We start from the raw sequence: 12,602 nt of genomic DNA, 5'->3' as shown, positions 1-12,602 counted from the left end.
GATAGTTTAATTCATGTAATAAGTGTTTTGTGCGGGGTTTCTGATGATAAAATTAAGATTCAGTATTTCTTAGACGAAAAAGTCAATTGCTGTGGAGCATTAGCAACAAAAATAAATCCAATAAAAGAAATTTCAGCAATTAAATTTAATATAGGATGTCCAAAGGTGTGTTTAGCACAAACCTGAATACTGCGAATAGAAATAAACAAGTTACACATATATAAAGTTTATTTAAATATAATCACCATTGGATTCAATCACGCGTTCGCAGCGATCGATCCAGGCTTGAAAGACACGCTTTAAATCATCATGAGAAAATTGCTCAAATTGCTCTCTTACAAAATTTTCAAGATCATCTGGACTCGCGAATTCGCGTCCTTCAGCTCTCTTTTTTAGCGTGCCGAATAAATAAAAGTCAGAGGGTGCAATATCAAGTGAATAAATTGGGTTTGGAACAACTTTGACATTGTTTTCCACCAAGTAATTCATTACCTTATGACTTTTGTGAACTCTTGAATTATCAAAATGAATTGCAAACTTTTGTTTTTGTTGTTTGGATTTCTCAAACTCATCAGAATTGATAATTTGAGTAAGAACATTGTCAATTAGATAGTGAGCATTCATCGTATTAGGTTTTTGAAGAATATCAATTGCGATGATGCCATTCACGCCCCAAAAAACCGACAACATCATCATTGGTGTGTCAATTTTTTTCTTCGGGAATGTTTGCGGATTTTCATCCTTCGGGATCCACATGATTTTGGCTTCTGTTGCATATTGAAACCAAGACTCGTCCCCTGTTACTAAAAAGCGAAACTTCTTGGATTGATACGCACCCAATATAGAGAGGAGCTCTTTCGAAGATTGGACTCTAGATTTTTTTTGAACTGAATTAAGGTTGTGCGGAACCCAACGTGTATACGCTAGTTTGTAGTTCAAATAATTGTGCAGATAATAACTGACTGTTGTACGTGGTATCTTTGTCATCTCCTCTATCCTTCTGAGTGATGCTCTTGGGTCTTCATCTAGCGCTTGAAGAATTGCTTTGATTTTTCTTTGATCCGGCGATTTTTTGTCAATTTTTATGATGGGCGCCTTTTTGTTCATGAAGTGATACATCCTAACATGATACGTTACAGTGGAATAGCTAGGAGCATCCATACCGAAGCATTTTACCAATGTCTCGTAGATTTTTTTACAGTCTTTGCATTTTTTTGCAAGAGCGAGGATGTTTTCTTTATGATTCATTAAAAAAATGAAAAAAATCCCGCCAAAATTTCCCGCGAAACCGCCTCTTGTCTCAAAATTCATTTTATATCCCGGCATGGCGCCAAAATACAACTTACTCATCATATACATATATTCATATTTTTTATTATATATTTATAATCAGCATATATCTCCTTTAATAGTCTCATATAGAGCGCTGTGCTAAACGCACCTTTGGACACCCTATAAAAATGGTGTCATTAATGATTTGAATTTAACTTATAATGACATCTATAATTTAATTGTTGATGAATATAAGATTTCATTAGAAAAGTTTTATTTAATTTGAATATTCTAATTGTAAAATAATAAAGAATTTATATTTATTTATATCATACCGAAATGCATCACTAGCAAAAGCGACATTTGGCGCCAATTTTAAATTAGTGGATTTTGTGTTTATTATTTAAAAAATATATCATACCGAAATGCATCACTAGCAAAAGTGACATTTGGCGCCAATTTTAAATTAGTGGATTTTGTGTTTATTATTTAAAAAATATATCATACCGAAATGCATCACTAGCAAAAGTGACATTTGGCGCCAATTTTAAATTAGTGGATTTTGTGTTTATTATTTAAAAAATATAATTGATAAAATATAATTAACATTAATAGAATAATATGGATAAGATTTGATAAAAAACAATCATAAATTTTTTTGGGCGCCATATAGAGAACTATAGTCTGCGAGGTACTGATTCTATCTATGTACCTCGCAGACCATAGTTCTCAGCCAAAATGCCTCTAAAATTTGTATACCTATAAACTCAAACTTCAATATATTCAATTTTATTTTTATAATTAATTTAAATATATCCATATAATTCTAATGTTTTCTTTTAATTTAAAAAATAATAATAATAATTAAAAATAAAAATAAAAATAAACTTTTCTATAATATTTATAAAGCTGATTTGATATATAACACATTTAGCTTAACAAAATAACTTAGAAAAATTGCCGCGCAAAATAAGAGTAAGTGTCACTTTTGTCACTTTTTCTAGTGATGCATTTCGGTACGGAACAGAATTTATATTTATTTTTGATCACAGGTCTTTTAATAGTTCCTTTTGTAAATTTGAAGGTATATTTGTGAAATGTTTCTTGATTATCTTCTTCGTCAACATCATATTCTTTTAATAAATGATACATGATGAAGTTCCAACTATTTCCTGGAAAATTCAATTCATTTGGCTTTTCAAATGAATGTTTTATAGTTTGATGATTGAGATCCGGAAAAACAGTAATATTTTTGATAATATAATCTTTATCTGTTTCAAGTGTAAGGATATAATTTTTCTCATCAAATAAACGAATTTCACCAGTTTCTTCAATTCTTTTTCCACTTTTCATTTCTTTTGTTTCTGGATCAATATACTGATAGGTAATTTCATTAACAGGTTCTTGTAATAACATTTCTTTGTTTAAGTTTTTTCCAGCAACAGTTTTAAACTTGAATTCCAAGAATTCCATTTGTTGCTTAATTGGAAAGACAAGAGTATCTTGCATATTGAAATCCATATTTGCTAAGCATACAAAATTTTTGTTTTTACTTTCTGGAATATTTGAAAATAATTGAATTTCTTCAGATGGTTTTGTATATTTTGAATTCTCTTCTAAAACACCTGTTTCTTTATTCTTTCCAAAACGTTCAGTTTCTTTTAGAAATTTCACATCTATCACTTTTATTTGTTTATATTTCGCCGAAATGAATTCAGGTGGTAATCTGATTCTTAATTGATTGACAATCGGAAAATACTTTTTTTGCATTTTTACAGAAATAAAAATATTTGTTTCATTCATCATCTGACCAATTAAATTCCTCAAACGACATTTCAGTAACGTTTCCTCCTCCATTTTCATCTTCTTCTTCTTTCTTTTCTTCATCCTCTTTTGGTATTTCTATTTTGGGTTTATTTGGTTTAATAGGACTTGAATTGAGATCATCGAAATCAGTTACCTCATCATTTATTTCTTCTTCTTCAACGTTTGGGTTTTGATTATTTTGTTGTGAGTTCTCACTTATATAACTCTTTGATACATCATCAACTAATTGACTGAATTCAAGCGACGATTTACTTAATTCTTCAAGTGATGGATCAACAAAATGTGTATCACCAAGGTTTTCAACCCAATATTGCAAAAGTTCATAAAATGTTGGGATTGGATTTGAATCGGAAACCCATGTTATATCATCCCATTCTAATTCTAAAAGAAGATAAAATTGTTCAAATTTGGTTTGATCTGTTTTTTGGCGCTGTGGAAATAAGTAATTATTATAACTTTCTTTTTGGTGAAAACGCAACAAATAATAATCTTTATCATCTCCGATAAATCTGTATGTTATATGTAAAAGATTCGGGTCAAAAGTGTTAGTTTTTGTGTATTCGGCCAACTTTGAATGCTCAGCATGAATAAAACCATAATCTAATAAACCCTTAGGGGATATTCCTAATGTATATGTATGAAGCCAGATTTCGTTTAAGTTTTTAAATATTTTTTAAAGGTCATATCAGCTCCAAAAACCTTTGGATCTCGTTCAATTACTATATCACCATCCTTATCCTTATCAATTACAATTATAAATGGTAGTTAGTATCTAGTAATTGGGTACCAAGGGTCTACACCCCCTAGTACTCAAATTACTAGAATCTGCAAAAAACCGTTTGACACGTTAAAATTTTTGACATTTACAAAATAAAAAAAATAAACTTAAAAATTAACGTTAAAATTTTTGACACTTCACAAAATAAAAAATAATTTTTTAAAAATTAACGTTAAAATTTTTGACACTTCACAAAATAAAAAAAATAATTTTTGAAAAAATAAACTTAAAAATTAACGTTAAATTTTTTTTATTTATTTTTTTTTATCATAGATTTTAACACCCAGAGTAAAAAAATAAACTTAAAAATAAATTAACTCAAAATTTTTTTAATTTCTGTATATACTAAATTTTTCATAAATGATAAAATTAATTTTAGGGTAGAAGGTTAGATCTAACCCGATTTCTACCCTCATTTCTAACCTTGTGAATTTTCTTATAAAGTTGCGATAGTTGAATTCAGTAACTGAGTCTCAAGGAAGAAAACATCCTTTCCGTCTTCGGGTAACACAACGGGGCATTTATGATCGTGTGTAGAATACATATCAATCCAAAACTCTCTATTATTTCCTGATAACTTATAATATTTAATATTTGTTAATGGTGATGCTCTAGTATGACCAATAAATTCATTTTCAACCCCTTTAGCGATATTTGAATATAAAATGACTTGTTTTCTGTCCCATACATTATATGTTATTATTGGTGATAACACTGTTCGTTCTTCTCCGGGTTTATAATTAAATACATTCATGAAGTCTTCATTATACTGAGAAATTTTAAAACCTATCCTAAAATCACTTTGTCTCTTTTCTGCTACTTCATTAAACGGCGAGTATATAACAAATGTGCATGTATGTGAATCATCTATTTGTTCAATAAATTCATAATGAAAGTCTATAATCTGCGGATGAATTCCTTCTTCACCTAATTTATCAAGATACACATTTAATCCTAAAGCGTTTTTGTTAAATTTCTTTTCGAAAATTTCATTAAAATCATTCATGCATTCATATAATGTTGTATCATCTTTGAAATATTTATATATGTGAATAGTTTGCTTAAATTCTTGTGTATCGTTTATAACAACAACTTCAAGCTCAAATTCAACCTTTCTAAATCCTCGCGTTATATACATATTTGATAAACCAATATATTTTTCATTTATATTCACAGTCCAGTCAATAGGTAGTTTAAAGGTAATTCTATTTCCATTTATTTTGACATTTTCGTTTTCAGAACTGAAAGCAACTGTTAAAGGTACTTGTCTATACATTTATTACAAACAAAAATATATCATTTATTCTTTCTTCTCAATGGAAAAGGGTCTTCGACCCTCATGAGGCTCAATGAGCCTCTTCAGCCTTTTCCTTTTCAGCTTTTTCTTTAGCCTCACGTTCTCTTTTTGCTTTCATTCTCGGGTTCTTCTCTCTTCCTGCAGCTAATGCGGCTAACTGCTTTTCACTTAATTTCCTTTTTGGTTTTACTGGTTTTTCTTCGGCTTTAGGTGTCTTTAGTTCTGTTAATATCTGCTCACGAATTTCTTTTTTGATGGCTTCAATATCTAATCCCTGACTCATTTGATTACCGATAAAAAATTCAAAATTTAAAAATTTTATTTGAATTAAATATGAGCCTATCAAAATCTGAGAGACAATCGATTATATTAAATGATGCAAGAGGAATTCAGCATCCATTATATTATGTATCAACAAGTAAAGATGGAAAAATTTATATAAGAAAAAGACGAGTTCCATTAACGAATTCGGAAACTGATAAAATAGATATACAACCTAAACCTGAAACAAAAGCGGAAGACAGTGAGGCTGTCAGAGCAAAGCCCACAATAAAGGAAACGGAACCTAAACCAGAACCTAAACCCGATGTACTTTCGATAACGAATCAAGAATTAATAGCTAAATTTGTAAATTTCATTGAAAAGCAAACGGAATCAAAAAATCCAGACCCACCAGTAAAAGAGCAGGAAACCAAAATTAATGAAGAGTTTGTGAAAAACGTAAAACATGAAATTATTGAACAAAAGAAACAAATTCCTCAACTAAGAAGAAGAGTTAGAATATTAAACTAAATAAATATTTTTATCTAACATAAAACATGCAAAACGAACAGCTTAACGAATTTACACCAGCTGAACATATCCATCAAATTCGTTCATATTTTGATGTAATCGATAATGCAATTAATATTGGTGATACTAATAGAAGATATATCGATGCAAAAATTCCATCACAACCAGGAAGCGCAAAGGATCATAACTGGGTCACATTCAATTTATCTCCGCCAGGTGAAAATATGCTAGACCTTTATAACACATTCCTTACAACTACCTATAAAAGTAAATATATCCTGGATAAAGCTATTACTGGTTCATCAATTCCAAATACTAATTCTCCAGGTTTCTTTGGCGTTTTTGATGAATCAATTTACACCATTGAAGCATATCAGTTATTAGCAAATGGAAGAGTTATTTATAGTCAGGATAACGCAAGAGAAGAAGCATATATCATTTCTAATTCACAGACTACAGAACAAATAAAGAAAGTTGATGTTTTCTCAAAAACGAGACATAAAGATGTATGGAAACGTTCTGGAACAGTTCGAACAGGTCAAATTATCTCAGGACCTTTAGCTGCAGGAGCTGAAATTAATTTTGACATTAAAATAAAGATTCCATGTCGTAAATTCCTTATTCTAGAAGTTATTAGATTTATTCCTGCTTTTGCAGGCAACATTCAGTTAAAGGTTAAATTTAGTAGCGATGCATTCCAGGTAACAGCACTGCCGGTAGAAGATATTTTAGCTCATAATCCTTCTTTAATCAGTCAGGTAAAAGATAATTATGACCCACCAACTAATAAATTTGTTCCATGGAATGAACCATTCAATATGATAACAGCAGTTTCTAAATCAAATGGTGAAATTACTGTTTCAACAGTTGAACAAAGATTAACGAAGAAATCAGCTGAATTCATTGATTGCTTCATTCATCCTAAAGCATTTTCACTCGATCCAAATATTTACACTGAATTAGTCGATCATTATACATCACAAGCTTTATGTTTTCCAATTAAAGTAATGGACTGGATTCCTATGGACGGTTCGTTCAGTAAAGGTTCACCATCAGCAACTTTCACAGCAGCTTATACACCAATTAACGTTAAAAGCATTTGGGCTTTATTTAGGAAGAATGATAATTATATCGTGAATTTCGAAAATCCTCAATTTGAAACCCTTCAATTATCAATGGGCGCTTATGGAAGTATGCCAGCTGAACCCGAAAGCTCTTATGGTCCTGTGTTCTATGAAATGGTTGCTAATGCATGCAATACAAATAACGATATGATAGGATTTAATGAAGATGTGATGAGGTCGTTAATTGATGATGGAAGCGTTAAACATTTATATGAATCATACGATAACACTCATTTCCTCTGTGGATTCCCTACGGAAACTGATTTCACATTTCAACAGGGTCAAACATCAACGGCACCAATTACATATAAATTAGGTGTTAAAGCTGATGATACAAATATAAGCGAAAAATACACTGTCAAACCTTTATTAGGATTTCTTAGAAATGCTTGTTTCGCTATTCAAGTCAGACCAGCTGGCATTCCTGCTGTTAGAATTGATGATTATAATTTAGCTGCTGATGGAGGTGAAGAGTAAAAAAAAATAAATGTAGTTAATTTTTAATTTTCTGATTTTTTTATTTTTATAAAATGATGGAAAATAATAACTGGGAAACATTAGTTGCTGATGAAGATTACGAAATTAACACAAAATCCGTATCAAATAAGAAGAAAGAAAAACGGAAAGACTGTCAGTGAGTATGAAGAAAAGAATGGATATATAAGATTAACCCTTAACGGTTAAAAATATCTTAAGCATAGATTAATAGCTATTCAGTGGATTGATAATCCTGATAGTTTTGGGGAAGTTGACCATTACGATAAAGTTAGAAATAATAATAAGATTGATAATCTACATTGGTGTTCAAGTTCTACAAATAATAGAAATAGAAGTAAAGCAAATGGAGTAGAATATAATTTCGTTGATGAAATCAGTGAAAATTCAATTACTGTTTCACATTATGGAAATCATGAATTTGAGGATTTATTTTACGACATCGATGCAGATTTGTTTTATTATTATAACGGTCGTCAGTATAAAGAACTATACATTAATGAAAACATAAATGGTTCATTATATGTTAACGTTTATGATGTTAATGGAAAAAGAACATGCATTACGTATAGTAAATTCAAACGCTTACATAATTTAATATGAAAAGTTTATTTTTGTCTTGAACGATAAAAATATATTATATCATTTATGACTTCAGAACTTTAATTTCCTTATGAAAGTATTTTTAGTCGTTATTGAAAAGTTAAACTTCTCTTCAAAACAGGGTGCTGTTGATTTGCATAAATCAAATGCGATTTCCTGACCATGAAGGGCTTCATATAATTTCATAACTGAAAACTCACTCTTTATCATATTTTCCCTGAGGAATCATTAATCTTTATCTTCATCATAAACGCATTGAACTGCTTCAGGAAACATTTCATTTGCTGTTAAAGCTATAACATCTTGTTTTACGCCTTTCATTCTGCAGTGAAATGCAACTTCATTTAAATCATTAGTGAGTAAGTCAATGTAAGTCTTCTTTCCACAAAATATCGACTTATAAGCTAAACTTTGTTTATCTTTTGTGATTTCTGCAAAATCTGAATGAAACTGACCTAAATTCTTTCCTATTAATTCGCGACCGTATCTATTCTTAAACTCTGCAGCGAGTTTTGGTATGTCTTCATTGTAAATGTGCATCGAATCTGTATCCTGATAAAATGCTTTTAATCCTAAGTCTTCAATCGTGCAAAATACTTCATTCATGATACGTTTCGACATAGATAAGATATTAACACCTAAGGGGCAAAAGTTAAAGTGTCTGCAAATGCTTTTAGTTAGTTTGAAAATAGTTTTATCCGAACCATCTAAACCTTCAATTTTAATGATATGGTTATAATTTCTGATGGCATACCTAACAGCATCTTTATCATCAATGATTTTAATTTTCGACTCTATCGGGGACAAAATAGTTTTTCCATAAATACTGTTCAAAATTAATTTAATATTTTCTTGTAGCGGATTTTCTTCCTTCTTATACTTTAATCTCAATTCAAACAATTTCTTTACTTCATCTCTTATTCTAAAATCTCTTTTTTCATCGTAGTAGTAACCCTGTAATACTTCGCAGCTGATGCCCTGATATTTTATTAAATCCTGCAAAGCTATGTGGTCCACATACATTAAACAGCATGTGTTAGAACTTCTTGGAACCTTTAGCTCCGGGTTTAATTCTGGATCTACTGTTATTAATGGAAAGTGCCTTTTAATCTTAATCTCGGTTATTTTTATTAAAACAAAGAATCCGGAAATGAATTTCTCACCTTCAGGCTCGCCCTGGTCATCATCGAATAAATGTTTTAACAAATATTCACTGTTTAACATTTCTTTCTTCATAACCTTTGGAATTCCTTCTAAAGTATAAAGTCTCGCATAGCTGAGGATATAATGAAACAGCATCGAAGTCAGCAATGAGTTTCTTTTCGCTCTTTTGTTTCATGTTATCTGACAGCATACATCTTCCACCTTGAATACAGCGTGAAATAAATTCTCTTGGTTTATTTGAAAGGTCATATAAATTTCCATTCGGGAAATATACTCTGTTTTCGAAAAGTTTGTTAGCGATTGAACAAATGCTAACGTAATCATAAACGTTTAAATCAAACTCTTTCAATATATCATTTCTGAACTTAACAAAACCTTCTCTTAAAATCCTTACGTCCTGTTTGCAATAAAATGAGCTATATTTTTCTAAATCGAAATGGTTTTCATCTATTCTGCAGTTTTCGATTAAATCTATGTTTTTCATGAACGTTTCAATATCTTTTACAAACTTACACGCTTCAGAAATTACGCCAGTTTTGTTATCATTAACTAATAAAGAGCTTGAATAATATTGATACGGAAATACTTCCTTTTCACCACACTGCAAATGAAACATTTCAGGAAATAGTTTAAGCTTCTTATTTATAACAGTGTATGAATCTTTAATAATGATTGCTTTACCTTTATATATTCCCGTTATCTGCATTGTTCTAGAACCCTTAATAATTGGTGTTCCGCTAATTTCTGTTAAATGTCTTAAAATGAAATTGATATCATAACTGAGGTTATGAAAATATATTAAACTTTTATCAGGAATTCTTTCTAAAAATTTTGTTGCACAATTTTGACCCCAAATGCTTTCGCTAATCTTTCCATCTTCACTATCATAACAAATGTTAAAGGCTTTATGAACTCCATCAGTGCTACATTCAAAGTCAGCGAAGAAAATGTGTTCAGGAATGAATTTTTGTTTTGATTTATCACTATCTTTACTTTCAGACTTTTTCTTTAACTGAACACAGTAGTTCGGGGTATAATTTAAATCTTTAAACGGTGCAAGTTTTTGTTTATATAAATCTGTTGTATAAGTGAAAAGTTCACCATAAGATAACGGTTCAAAGTAATTGCACTCTCTTAATGTTTTCAAAATATCCCATAAAGGAGTTGTTCGCGTAGAATCAATAACAAATCTATTTTCCCTTTTCTTATATATTTTCATTTGACGCTCAATATTCCAGCCGCCTAATGATTTGAGAATTTCGTTATAATTTATGATAAAATATGTTGTCATAGGTAATCTTTCATTTAACATGTAATGGTCTTCAACAAGAAGTAAGTCAATAGTTCGAACAGTTTCACATTCTTTTGGTATATATCTCTTTATTTCATTATGTCTAGAGTCATTGAAATAACCAATGGTAACATTAAATGCTATGCCTGTTGCGTTAGAAATTTCCTGAATCTTACTTTGTGGAAAATCTCTAACTCTAATAACTTCACGCATGTGGTCTACCGTCTGCTCATCAACTCCAGCCTGAATGCAAGCATAAACGAAGCAGTTATCTTCTGTCATCAACTTAGCAGTTCTTTTGTTAAGTTCATTGAAAATTTGATAGCGTTCAAGATTTATAGGTAATCTGCAAAGATACTTCCAAAACTCACCACTTCTCTTTTTATTCGTTCTCTTTTCATCAAGAATTTCATTCCAAAAATCATCTATATCCTGTTTATCTCCTATTTCTTTAAGTCTGTTTAATAATCTTTGCTGACGTGCTGTTAATTTACTTTCATCTCTTTTTTCTCTCTTCTGTGGCTTACCTTTCTTAATATCGCTCATCGTTAATCCTTCATATTCAGTTAAATCATACATTTTAATTTCTTCGAGGTTCTTAATATTTGTCATGAAGAAATCATAATGTTTTTCAATTATTCCGGCTGCGTTTGCTTCAATCTCTGTTATAAAGTTTTCTTGCTTTAACTGATGAAGCAAAGCTCCGATGTTCTCGATATTCAATGTTGAATTAGTAAATTTACCATCGAGTTTATAACAAATCATCCATTTTTGCTGTGAATTTACTTTTATCTTCTGCAGAAGCCTAATAAACATTTTACCGAAACGTTCATGTAGGTAATTTCTGTTTTCTTCATTGAGTTCACGAATATTAAAATCTATGATTCTATTTCCTGCTTTAACATTTTTGCGTTTATTATTTTCATCCTTCTTTAACCATTTTTCGTCATCAAGAGCTTTATCGTCTATAGATTTAATAACTTCGTTTGCTTTGCGTAATTGTGCAATTGCTTTTGCATACTTTACAGCTATATTTTTCTTTTCTTCATCGCTTTTCTTCTTTCTCGTTTCACCTACATCAACATTCATCATATCATGAATTTCCTGCCTTACTTCCTTCGGTACTGCTTGTTTATGATATAAATTAACCTGAACATCATTTAAAGGAAATGTTTTGTTATTAATGTAATCATTGATTTTCTCGTAAGTAACTGCACCTCTGTAATCATTGAGGTATTTAGCTAATGAAGATTTGTTAGTCGCATATCTTTTGCTAACTTCAATGTCAGCATTCTTCAATAACTTCTTAATTTCTTCATGGTCTAATCTAGATAGCTTTTTATACATCTTTTATGGAAAATAAAAAAAAATATTTTCCGTAAAAAATATAATTTAAAAATAAACTTAATTTTTTAAAATAATTTATATTTTTAATTTTAATAAAATAATGTCTGAATACAAGTTCTATTCATACAATGCTCTCGCTACTGCTGTTAAGGGTGAATTCATAAATGGAAAAAACGTGAACGTTATATTCAATAAAAAGTTTGTGAAAGAATCTAAATACGGTCAGTTCGTTAAACCATACACTATCATTATTGACAGAAAACGTTACACACCACATGAAATAGCAGTATTACTTAAATAGAAAGGAATATTTGTAAATATCAAAGATACACATTATACGATTATGAAGAACTCTAACGTTGAATTTTTCAGCATTGTTTTAGATTTATCGCAGCAGAAAGAATTCAAGAAGGCGCAAGGCGCCGAGATGGACTCAAAGAGCCCTCCAGGTGAAGTAGTTGTGAAATATTATCCTTCATCTCTGAAGACAATAACGAATAAAGATATAATCAATAAGCTCCTACCAGTAATTGAGGAAGCAACGATTGAATATGATGAAGAAGGAAGTGAAGTAATTGAGGAAATAGACCCTGAAGCTTTATAAGAAAATTT

The 12,602-nt window shown here is 30.2% G+C and overlaps 7 protein-coding genes and 2 pseudogenes across 9 annotated transcripts, besides 2 other annotated features; 4 read left to right on the top strand and 5 right to left on the bottom strand.

Moving 5' to 3' along the window:
- Positions 1 to 12,602: part of a mobile genetic element that runs on past both edges of the window.
- Positions 152 to 1,455: a mobile genetic element.
- TVAGG3_0956200 (Mariner transposase) lies at positions 232 to 1,359 on the bottom strand (the record flags this gene model as incomplete). The annotated part of the gene is made up of 1 exon (XM_051253367.1): positions 232 to 1,359. The coding sequence occupies one exon, from the start codon at positions 1,357 to 1,359 to the stop codon at positions 232 to 234; it is 1,128 nt and encodes a 375-aa protein (XP_051078941.1).
- TVAGG3_0956180 (uncharacterized protein) lies at positions 2,221 to 2,793 on the bottom strand (the record flags this gene model as incomplete). Its single annotated transcript, XM_001582887.1, has 1 exon — positions 2,221 to 2,793. The coding sequence occupies one exon, from the start codon at positions 2,791 to 2,793 to the stop codon at positions 2,221 to 2,223; it is 573 nt and encodes a 190-aa protein (XP_001582937.1).
- Positions 5,224 to 5,457, bottom strand: TVAGG3_0956170 (uncharacterized protein; the record flags this gene model as incomplete). Its single annotated transcript, XM_001582888.1, has 1 exon — positions 5,224 to 5,457. The coding sequence occupies one exon, from the start codon at positions 5,455 to 5,457 to the stop codon at positions 5,224 to 5,226; it is 234 nt and encodes a 77-aa protein (XP_001582938.1).
- TVAGG3_0956160 (uncharacterized protein) lies at positions 5,508 to 5,966 on the top strand (the record flags this gene model as incomplete). The annotated part of the gene is made up of 1 exon (XM_001582889.1): positions 5,508 to 5,966. One exon carries the CDS (start codon positions 5,508 to 5,510, stop codon positions 5,964 to 5,966), a length of 459 nt encoding a protein of 152 aa, XP_001582939.1.
- On the top strand, positions 5,993 to 7,567 carry TVAGG3_0956150 (uncharacterized protein; the record flags this gene model as incomplete). Its single annotated transcript, XM_051253366.1, has 1 exon — positions 5,993 to 7,567. The coding sequence occupies one exon, from the start codon at positions 5,993 to 5,995 to the stop codon at positions 7,565 to 7,567; it is 1,575 nt and encodes a 524-aa protein (XP_051078940.1).
- TVAGG3_0956140 lies at positions 7,621 to 7,774 on the top strand (annotated as a pseudogene). The gene has a single exon. A coding segment is annotated over exon 1 (154 nt).
- TVAGG3_0956130 lies at positions 8,406 to 9,211 on the bottom strand (annotated as a pseudogene). The gene has a single exon. A coding segment is annotated over exon 1 (806 nt).
- TVAGG3_0956120 (organellar and viral DNA polymerase type B) lies at positions 10,876 to 11,990 on the bottom strand (the record flags this gene model as incomplete). The annotated part of the gene is made up of 1 exon (XM_001582892.2): positions 10,876 to 11,990. A coding segment is annotated over one exon (1,115 nt), but the record flags the coding sequence as incomplete, so codon positions are not given.
- On the top strand, positions 12,334 to 12,594 carry TVAGG3_0956110 (uncharacterized protein; the record flags this gene model as incomplete). Its single annotated transcript, XM_001582893.1, has 1 exon — positions 12,334 to 12,594. One exon carries the CDS (start codon positions 12,334 to 12,336, stop codon positions 12,592 to 12,594), a length of 261 nt encoding a protein of 86 aa, XP_001582943.1.

The sequence above is a fragment of the Trichomonas vaginalis genome, chromosome I, assembly GCF_026262505.1.
Source record: "Trichomonas vaginalis G3 chromosome I, whole genome shotgun sequence".
Lineage (NCBI taxonomy): Eukaryota > Parabasalia > Trichomonadida > Trichomonadidae > Trichomonas > Trichomonas vaginalis.
The sequence above is the reverse complement of the archived record's forward strand: the minus strand, read 5'-3'. Positions and strand labels throughout refer to the sequence as shown.